Source organism: Lactuca virosa, chromosome 4 (genome assembly GCF_052849685.1).
Source record: "Lactuca virosa cultivar CGN04683 chromosome 4, Lactuca_virosa_CGN04683_v6, whole genome shotgun sequence".
NCBI classification, from domain to species: Eukaryota; Viridiplantae; Streptophyta; class Magnoliopsida; order Asterales; family Asteraceae; genus Lactuca; species Lactuca virosa.
In genome coordinates, this window is record NC_136429.1 from 534,557,577 (window position 1) to 534,568,018 (window position 10,442).

The 10,442-nt window shown below is 35.4% G+C and overlaps 2 protein-coding genes and 1 long non-coding RNA gene across 3 annotated transcripts; all 3 read left to right on the top strand.

Moving 5' to 3' along the window:
* The first annotated feature begins 2,111 nt into the window (after window positions 1-2,111).
* On the top strand, window positions 2,112-5,685 carry LOC145109581 (triacylglycerol lipase 2-like). Its single transcript, XM_079046776.1, has 9 exons — window positions 2,112-2,507; window positions 2,589-2,711; window positions 3,899-4,039; window positions 4,159-4,269; window positions 4,481-4,624; window positions 4,721-4,761; window positions 4,859-4,938; window positions 5,086-5,181; window positions 5,277-5,685. The coding sequence occupies exons 1-9, from the start codon at window positions 2,127-2,129 to the stop codon at window positions 5,597-5,599; spliced, it is 1,440 nt and encodes a 479-aa protein (XP_078902902.1). The 5' UTR covers window positions 2,112-2,126; the 3' UTR covers window positions 5,600-5,685.
* Window positions 5,686-6,126: 441 nt separating this feature from the next.
* On the top strand, window positions 6,127-6,943 carry LOC145109582 (basic blue protein-like). The gene is made up of 2 exons (XM_079046777.1): window positions 6,127-6,357; window positions 6,463-6,943. Exons 1-2 carry the CDS (start codon window positions 6,177-6,179, stop codon window positions 6,807-6,809), a joined length of 528 nt encoding a protein of 175 aa, XP_078902903.1. The 5' UTR covers window positions 6,127-6,176; the 3' UTR covers window positions 6,810-6,943.
* Window positions 6,944-8,546: 1,603 nt separating this feature from the next.
* LOC145103801 (uncharacterized) lies at window positions 8,547-10,183 on the top strand. The gene is made up of 6 exons (XR_013706880.1): window positions 8,547-8,597; window positions 8,700-8,875; window positions 8,974-9,113; window positions 9,190-9,492; window positions 9,563-9,731; window positions 9,828-10,183. It is a non-coding gene; the product is annotated as an uncharacterized LOC145103801 (long non-coding RNA).
* The last annotated feature ends 259 nt before the right edge of the window (window positions 10,184-10,442 follow it).

The window sequence follows — 10,442 nt, forward strand, 5'->3', positions numbered from 1 at the left end:
CCACTTTTAGTAACAATTGCAGCTTAGAGCTCCTGGAATTGGTTGTTGATGAGATGGCACCCTTCATATGTTGTTAGGGGCAGTAGCCCGTAGCTAGACGTCAGCTACTGTCTATGTCAGTCTATAATGAATCTTGTGCAAATGTGAGATTGTTGGATCTATATGCCCAAGAATCATTATAGAGTGATATTGCTAATAATATATGATCCTATAGAGTCACACATTTATCAAGTTGGCACATTTTGTATATTTATTATTAATATGATTATTAATAAATCATATCGATTCTTGTATTTTAATTAGAAAATAATTATTGTTTTTATGAAAATAATAATTATAAGAGAGTATTACTAGTTATTATTTCATATGGTATGAATTAATAAGTCATGCACAAAATTTTGGACTAGTTGGATTCTTTTGTCTTTTAACTAAAGACAAAGTTTATATTTTATAAACTTGGAGTTTATAAAAAATAAAGAATCTTACTTTTTAAAAGGCATGGGCCAAAACATAATGATGGTGTGGGAGGTTGCTTTTTCAACCTTCCACCTTTTGTCTCTCATGCTTCTAAAGGCTACCATTACTTTATATTAGTTTAATGGTAAGGTCTTACCTCTCATGGACTATATAAGAGTGTCTTATGTATGAGAAATGTGCAAGTTTCATCTTCTTCTTCCCTTCTTTTCTCTCTAAAAACCGTGAGCATGAAGAAGCACCAAACCTTTGAAGTTTGGTGCTTTACTTTTGTGTTTAGAAGCTCTCTTGAGTTGTTCCCTTTAGTGCTTAATTGAGTTAAGCACTTAAAGGCTTTAGACACTCAAGAATACAAGAAGGAACTAGCATTGCAAGTGCCTTACTCTTGATGGTGGATACTTGTAGAGAAGTTCATACACTTTGATCTTTTGGTATCTTCATCAACACCCCAAAACCAAGTGGGTTCAAAGGCTTCAAAGATTATCTCTAAAACATCTTATGGTTGTTTTTATTTCATTCTAACATCTATAAATGGATCCATGATGGTTCGGTTTTGTTATGTACTAAAAATAAACTCGTTATTTTTAAAGTCTTCCGTTGCCGGTTTTTGTGAAAAACAAAATTTTATTTCGTATCAAAACCCAACAAATCATTGGTTGCCATGTAGCAAAAGTTCGGCTGAGCATCTTTATCGTCTCCTTCTAAACCTAATGACCAGTAGCCTTCCTCACATTCGATCGATTGTCTTGCCATAAGACACATATTCTTTCTAGTACTCACATTATCATCATCTCTAGAAGACCAATACCCTTCAACATCTCTTGACACAGTAGTAACAAAAGCTTTCTCACTTAATGCCATCTCTTGAGCTCTGCGTGCATATAATGCAAAATCTTTGACCTTCGGCTTCTGAGAGATTTTAGCCATACAATCTTTGGCAAAATGGTTACCATGTCCACACTTATGACAAACTATCTTGGGTTTGTCTGACTTCGGAATTTCATGCGATTCCGAGGGGTGACTTGATGATGAGATGTTGGGTTTGTAAGCAGGTGGATTTTCTGAAGATTTTAGAAATGGTTGAGGATTATTTTGATGAGGGGTTTTGAATCGCTTTTGATACGGTTTGTGATTGGGGTTCCATGAACCTTGTCTTTCATGGACAATAGAGCAAACTACTGTTGGAAGTGGAGTTCGGATTTAGCTAGATTGGGATCAACATTTTCTGAATGCTTTGGAACAGGTGGAGTAGGTGGAGTTGGAAATGTTGGTGGAACAGGCGAAACAGGTGGAATAGTTCTGAATGGATCTAACACAGATGGGTTCAAAATAAGTGGGTTAACACAACTAACCAAGGCAAGATGACATGCAGACAGTTCTCTTAACGTTTGTGCAACGTTAGATTTGTGGCCTTATAGTTCGTCAAAGAGTTGGTAAAGTTTAAGTTTCTTTAGAGATCCATTACTCTGAAGACATGATTTGACGTTTCCCAGCCTTTTCCGAGGTTATTAATAAACTTGAGATTGTACTCAAGAGGAGTTCTAATTATCCCGTGTGTGGAGTAAGGTTGAATATGCTTCAAATTTGCAATTTACTCTTTGTAAAATTAAATTTTGAGTGAAACAATGGATGCTTGTTTAAATTAAAATTCAATGAAACTTGGCGTGGGTCCCGGCGACCATCTTCCCCTTCTGTCGCTAGGAAAAAAAGAGCCCATTTTCTCACTTTCAGTTGAGAGCTCTCGAAATAGACCCAAATTTTCAAGATTTCGTTCACACACTGACATTATCGCTATAAATGCTGTTTTGTTTTGTGTTTCCCTCATTATCCTCTCCGTCACTCCTGAAGAAATTATGGGTGTCTGTAAATTTCTGGGATTCTTATGGGTCGTTGTGATGTTGTCAATTCAACCATACCCAGCTTTCGGATCAAGCAGGCTCACCTCCGACGTTGGCGCCGTCATGAACCCTCCACCGCTCGGAATATGCGCCTCTGCCGTCACCAAATACGGTTACAAGTGTCAAGAAATTGATGTACGGCCGGCGTGATTACAACGTCGATCTGGAATGAATTTACTCCTGTTGACTGGTTACTAATTGGTTTTGTATTGTCAGGTGACGACGGAAGATGGATATATATTAAGCATTCAAAGGATTCCGGAGGGGCGAGGCGGCGGAGGCGGAGGCGGTGGGAGGAGGAAGAGACAACCGGTGTTGTTACAACATGGAGTTCTTGTGGTAATTTTATTATTAGCACTTAGCACACAGACATTATTCGTAGGACTACATGCGTGTCTACTTTACCAAAGCATTCCGTGTTCTTGTAAACGTCCAAAAGAATTTTGTCGCTACACCATCATTAACCCCCACTAAGAAGTTATAAGTGTATCTGTTTTTATTCATATTAAAAATCATTACACATATATGAATTTAATTATTAATATAATAGAAACACAAAAGATTGTTTGTTGGTGTTGGATATAGATATACTACTCAATTTTGAAAGAGGGTGCCACATTTAGTTGTAAAGAAGATTGAAAAAAAATAAAAAACAGCCTCGTGGAACACGATGTACATAAATTTGCGTGATGTTTAGATGCTGCGTTGTAGCTCGTGTCGTTCTATGTAATATGTATATATGTTTTTTTTTTTTTTTTCCTTTTATGAATTTCATAAGATAACGCTTTGAAAATGGAACACATGCATGTTGCCACCTCACTACCTTTCAATTTGTCGCTTCGTTAGGTGTCTACCGATAGTAGGCTAAGTTGGAATGCGGATACATCGGATGTTTTTGGTTTTCAAGGTTACAAATAATAAATTTACAAAAACTTTTTGACAATATTTTCGATTCTCTTTTAAATTATCTTCTTCTAGTTTTTATATTTTGTTAAAAATGCTGTAAGTAGTAAGTAAATATTAAAATATTTATACTAGACCATACATCAAATTCAATTTTATCGAATTTGGATGCAAAAATGTATAGCTTACTCTTTTTTAATTTGCATAAAAGACAATGTATGGTTTGATACATAAGCAAAAATGATTAATAATTAAATATCAAAATAATTCTGATAATTTGAAACTCTCCGATATTCTTAATAGAATTTTGTAATAATATTGTAAGTTGTAAACGTTAATTTTATTTAATAAAATTTGAGTGAGATACTGACTAATACTATTAATGAGATTCCTTATTCTATATGTTTTTAGATATTGACCGGTTCGGGTAGTTTAACATTTTTGTTTTTGGGCAATGATTCCAAGTATCTCGTGATGCACGCACAGCATAGACTCTTCTGACACATAAGCCCCCTCAATTATTAAACAATTGTCATGAACTCTAGTACTAAAAATATACTACTATCTTACTTTAATTTCCATCTCACAAGTAGTATCCATTTTGAATTATATTTGGGATGCAGGATGGAATGACGTGGCTGCTGAATTCCCCAGAGCAATCTTTAGCCTTGATTTTGGCGGATCACGGTTACGATGTGTGGATAGCCAACACCAGAGGAACCTCGTTTAGTCGCCGACATGTTTCTCTTGATCCTGACAAGCCCGTATGTACAAGCATTATTTATTTTTGTTGCATACTTATATCATACCATGCCAGTTTTAATTGTTAATATCACCTAGACATAGTCTCACTATTTAGTATTTACCGTACGTCACTTTTTAGGAATTCTGGAATTGGACATGGGATGAAATTGCTGCTCGTGACTTGCCTGCTGTTATTGCTTATATCTTCCAACAAACTAGCCAAAAGATCCACTATGTTGGACATTCCCTGGTAAAACATCTATTTTCTATTTTTTATTTTTTTTTTACACAAACTAAATATAGCTTTAGCGACATTTTTTATTGGGCTTAAATAATAGAGGTCGGTTTTGTACTTTTTGATGATGTACTAAAGTACTACACACCACCTAAAGGCTAAAAGCTAAAGAGGAATAAGTACACTAATTTATGTGTTATTATCTTGCTCCAAATTCCAATTGTAGGGAACTTTGATTGCATTAGCCTCTTTTTCTGAGGGGAAACAAATAGACAAAGTGAAATCGGCTGCATTGTTAAGCCCGATTGCGTACTTGAGCCATATGACCACTGCACTTGGTGTTGTTGCAGCCAAAGTCTTTGTTGGAGAGGTATATATTAACATCATTAATACATTATTTTCCATTTCATATCATCCCATATATTTACAATTATGCTAAAAACGTTGTAAAAAATTTTCTCTACAGATTACAATTGTATTTGGTCTTGCCGAGTTCTATCCCAAAGGGTATACAAAATAATTGCTACTTCTTGTTTTAGTTTTTCCTTGATAAAAATTTACAAATGAGCTAATAAAGATATATTGTTTCGATAATAACATACAGTGAAGAAGTGAGCCGTTTCCTGAAAGGCCTATGTGCGGATCCCAAGGTTGACTGTTATGACTTAATGTCTGCCATTACAGGTAAGATATAGTACGTACCCCTACTGTTAATTTGTTACAAATTAATTAATGATTAATTCGATCTGTTTAAGATTCCGGCCTGTATATTTTTATTTTTATATATTTAATTTAACATCATGTATGCATATATGGTTATTAATTTCAAAGGTAAAAACTGCTGCCTCAATGGCTCGACTGTTGATGCTTTTTTAAGAAGCGAGCCTCAGTCTACCTCGACTAAAAACATGGTTCATTTAGCTCAAAGTAAGTTGGTTAAGTTTGTATATATTTATATATTGATCACTTGATCTAATACGTGACACTTTAACACTATGAGTAAAATTAAATGGATCTTGTAGCTGTTAGAGATGGGATTTTGGCGAAATATGACTATGGGAATCCGGTCTTCAATCTGGAACACTATGGCGTACCAAGGCCTCCAATCTATAACATCTCCAACATCCCAAAAGACTTCCCTTTGTTTATGAGTTATGGAGGTCAAGATGCTCTGTCTGACCCCAAAGATGTGGCTACTTTGCTCGATGATCTCAAGTGGCATGATGAAGGGAAGCTTAGTGTGCAATATATCAAGGACTATGCTCATGCTGATTTTATCATGGGTGTAACCGCCAAAGATGTTATTTATGACAAAATCATCTCCTTTTTTACAAGGAACCAATAAATTATAAGATGTGAAACATAAATATAATCATGTAACACGCTCGTTTTTCCTCTCTAATTAATACCAGTAACTAGTCTTGTAGCACCCATGCATGCACCAAATACCTTGATTCATAATCGTACATACAAATGACAAAACACTATATATGTTTCCTGTTATTAATTATATATATATATATATATATATATATATATAAGAATTCATGTAAACAAATTAATTATATTAGTGCTTTTGCTTGATAATGAAGTTAAGCAAAAGAGTGCAATATCAAATTCATTTATGATAAGTTTTAAAGGCAAGCAAACTCTTGATGATCAAGACCCCACAAAGATTTTGCTTAGCCGACAATTTATCTAACTGTCTATTGATTTTACAATGAACCTACCGAAAATACAATATTAAGGCATCTTAAAAGTGTAAAATTACAATCATGTCAAGTACTATGACAGGACAGACCACCAATCAATCACGTATGCCATTTGGTACAACAATAATATTAATGTAGTATATATGTAGTGTACATGCTATGTTTGGTTTCATTCATACTCCCATACTCAAATCATTCGATCAAACACAAATGGAGAATAGTGCATATAACATGACGTTAATGATGGTGGGTTGTGTTGGGTTGTTGTTAATGTTATCAAAACAAGGGTCAGCCGAGCAACATGTGGTTGGAGGGAAACAAGGGTGGGCCGAATCGACTGATTTTGACTCCTGGGCTTCGGGTCAAATATTCAAGGTTGGCGATACGCTCGGTAAGCAGATTAAAATATCCATGAGATGACTGATGAGTACTAGATCGATCTTTTGAATGATTTTATCTGATTAACGGTTTTTTTTTTTTTTTGGTTGGATTATAGTGTTCAAGTACAGTCCAATGCATAGCGTTGCAGAGCTGGGCAGCGAGAGCGAATACAAGAAGTGCGATGTGGGATCGGCTACGAATTCCATGAGCGACGGCAACAGTGTGGTGAAGTTAACAAAGGAGGGTACAAGATACTTTGCATGTGGTACAGCCGGACATTGCGATAGCGGGATGAAGGTAAAGATCACTACAGTCTCAGCTTCGTCTTCTGGTTCGTCTTCTTCAAACGCGGCACCGACTTCAACTTCAACTTCGACTTCGACTTCGACTTCGGGTGCAACATGTGTTTCAGGATCGTTTGCTTTCATGGTGGTGGGCTCTTTGATCCGACTTTTGTTCTAATTAAGTGAAAAGGCCTAGCGATCGATATGGTCCAAGTTTTACAACTTTGGCGATGTTCATTCTCTATTTGTTTTGATATTATTCATTATCATGTACGCGTTTAGGAATAGAATAAATTTGTTTAACGATGATAATACGTTGTTAGACCATCCACGGTAACACTACAAGAATAACCCGCAATAGCGGTGACGGACACTTTAAGCGGCGACAACAAACAAACGTGTTTTTTGTCGTCGCTAAAAGTGGATGTCGCTGCTAAAGGATTATGTTGGCAATCCACGTCATTTCAATCGTATCCGTCGATTTAAGCTATGATCCAACGACGTAGGAAACACCGTGTTGTTTTCCCTCCGGTGTGTTGCCGCTGATGAGTATCCGTCGCCGCTAAAGAGCGCCGATGATAAAACCCTCTTCGTTCTCACTTTCTTTCCCGATCTTCTGTATTTTTCCTTCTTCTCTTTACTCACCAGCGTCGACATGTTCGGAATTTTACCCATCTTCTCTGTTTTCTCTCCTTTTCTTTTCCTTTTCTCTTCTCCCTACTAAATTTGTGTTGGTTGCCGGAATTTTGAGATCCCCCACCGTTTTCGCCGAAGTATACCGCCACCACTACTATTCTCGCCGGAATTTTGATTTCGTAGATGTGTATTTTGTATTTGTAGATGTGGATGTGTATTTGTATGTGCATTTGTATGATATGTGTATTTTGAATGTATTTTATGCAGTGTTGTAGAAATCGGCATTGGCGGCCGTTTAATCGTTTGGCGGCCTTGAACCGATTACGATTAAGGTGTTTTGCGGAAATCGGTCAAAATAGGGCTTGGCGGTCCATGATCGTCCTCGGCGGTCATAGGCGGGAATTTTAAAAAAAATTCCAAATTTTTAATTTTCAAATATTACACTAAAATTTTAAATTTTCAAAATTTTAAGCTTTCAACTTTTAAAATATTATACTAAAATTTTTAAAATTTCAAATTTTTAAAATTTTAAATTTTCAAATATCAGGGAATATTCATTTTTTAAATAATTTTATTAATAATTTAGGGTTCCCGATTAATGTCCGATTAATCCTCGCCTACTCCGATTAATCGCTTATCGCAGTCGACGGCCGAGCTACCGCCGAGCGATTTTTACAACCTTGATTTTATGTATGTATGTGTTTTTGTATGTATATGTATTTTGTACGTGTATGTGTTTTTGAATATATATATATATATATATATATATATATATATATATATATAGAGCTAGGTTTATTTGTTTAAACTAAGTACTGTGTTATTGTATGCATAAATGTGGGCCAATCAAAATTAAATAAAAAATTAAATAATTAAATAAATAAATAAGGGTAATTTAGTAATTTGTTTAGTAACTTCCAAAATTAATCCCTATAATCATGGTAGACTTTTAACCTAATCTCTCCTGTTTAAATCTCGTTCCCCTCTTTTATCTAAAACGCCGATCTGATCTCTCCTGTTTAAATCTCGTTTCACTCTTTTATCTAAAACGCCGATCTACAAAGGAAAAGGGATGCGAGTAGCAGCATGTGGCGTGAGATTAGAAGAGAGAGCGATGGGTGAGACCAGAAGAGGGTCCGACGATAGGTGGGGTTTCGGTGGCATTGGCTCGACGGAAGAAGAAGAGGTGGGTGCGGGTTCATTTAGGTCTGCTTCTATCTCTCTTATTCTCCCGCGTTTTAGTATTTTGTGAAGAAGCGTGATTGAATCGTTTCGTTGCAGATCAATGCTTCCGACCTCCAATCTCCACCGCCGCCAGCATTCCGATCAGGTAATGAATTTCCTTTCAAAAATTCCGATTTCCAATTAAGATACGATCGCCGAAAGTCCAATTTCCAATCTCATGAACAATTTCGATTTTTGCCTCCGAAAGAATTCAATTTCAGATTCGCTGTTGGTGGGATTGTTCGCATCAAGACAACAGTTTACAAGACCCAAAAATTTGATTTTTAAACCTCCGATTCTGATTTGAACTCCCGATCGAGCCTAGAACATGAACGCTAGTACTTCGATTTCAATTCGTACGACCGATTTCCGATTGCGAATTTGGTAAATTCCTAGAACTCCAATCGATTTCAACTTATAGGATTGAAATCCAACTTCAATTTCATGAACAGCTTCAATTCTTGCTTTATGAATGATATCAGTTTCGCTTGTGTATCTTGAGGCGAGAGACGAACTTTGGCATCTTGATTTGGCAGGTTCGTTTCAAATCTAGTCAATTGATTATGGAGCGAAAGTGGATATCAGGTTCGTTCCTTCGCTGGAAGTAACATTTTTAACAGAGGTAATAATTAATAATTAATTAAATATACAAATGCAAAATAGTTTTTTTTAATAAAAAAAGTTCAATTTATGTTCAGATTGAACTGCTGTCAAGACTCCATCACTACCATGTGGTGCCATTACTTGGGTACTGTTTAGAATACCAATACCACACAAAACAGCCTGAAATGCTTTTGGTGTTTGAATACATGCCAAATGGCAACCTGAGAGAGTGTCTGGATGGGGTTTCAGAAAAATGTCTAGACTGGGGGGCCCACATTGCAGTAGCCATTGGAGCTGCTAGAGGGTTGGAATATCTTCATGAAGCAGCTGCACCAAGAATCTTGCATAGAGATGTTAAATCCACTAACATTCTATTGGATGAAAACTGGAGAGCAAAGGTGGGAATTGGGAATAATAATTTTTAATATCACATTTGTGAATATTATTAAGTTTTGATTTTGTTGGTAGATTACTGATCTGGAAATGGCTAAGAGTTTGGTGAAATGATTGGTGAAATGATTAAAATATGGTATATATCACTTCAATGAACAGAAAAATCCAGCAGGAGTACAGAAGCTCATAGGTGGTCAACAGTTGATCTTGACCACCCTCAGATCATAAACAAACATAACTATAGGTACCCTTAACTCATAATTATTCCCCCTTTTTGACTTTCGACTTATGATTTTTAATAATTATTTACTTATTTTCGATCCTTGAATTCTTGAACCAGCATTTTTTCAGCTACATGGAACGTAGGAGGAAAATCCCCTTCCAACAAAATGAATCTTGGTGAGATTCCAATTCTTTTGGAATGGTATCAGGAATTCCAATTCTGTTGGAATGGAATCATGAATTCTAATTCTGTTGGAATGGACAGTTCTGTTGGAATCACAGAAGTTGATGCTTGAAGAACGGACCACAAAATTGAAACGGACCACATTATTCTTTTAGAATGTATTAGTCGTTGTTAGATTTTGATGTTTTCTTTCCCGTTTTGATTGTTTTTTTAGTTTATTCTTTAATAATAAATGTAATTATTAACAATTTTTACCCGTATTCTATAAGAAATAATCTATTTTTTGTTTTTATTCTTCTATTGATTGTTCAAGAATTTGTTATTCTACAAGAAGTTTTTAAATTCATGATCAAGAAATAGGTTCAATAATATTTTTATTATTTATGGTTCAAGAATATTTTTATTATTTATGGTTCAAGAATATTTTTATTTTGAATATACTCACAAACATATTCTGTCAGAATGTCCGAATTAAAAGAATTATAATTCGAAAAATCGGATTTTTAAAATTAATAGAATCTATGATCCCTTAAAAAATGTAATTTTCCT

What these genes read in the sequence shown, in the direction of transcription:
- LOC145109581 (XM_079046776.1), top strand. Translation starts at nt 2,127, where the DNA reads ATGAAACTTGGCGTGGGTCCCGGCGACCATCTTCCCCTTCTGTCGCTA. An exon ending in TACAACATGGAGTTCTTGTG is followed by an intron (nt 2,712 to 3,898) that starts GTAATTTTATTA and finishes TTTGGGATGCAG; the next exon opens with GATGGAATGACGTGGCTGCT. An exon ending in CTTAATGTCTGCCATTACAG is followed by an intron (nt 4,939 to 5,085) that starts GTAAGATATAGT and finishes TTAATTTCAAAG; the next exon opens with GTAAAAACTGCTGCCTCAAT.
- LOC145109582 (XM_079046777.1), top strand. Translation starts at nt 6,177, where the DNA reads ATGGAGAATAGTGCATATAACATGACGTTAATGATGGTGGGTTGTGTT. An exon ending in CAAGGTTGGCGATACGCTCG is followed by an intron (nt 6,358 to 6,462) that starts GTAAGCAGATTA and finishes GTTGGATTATAG; the next exon opens with TGTTCAAGTACAGTCCAATG.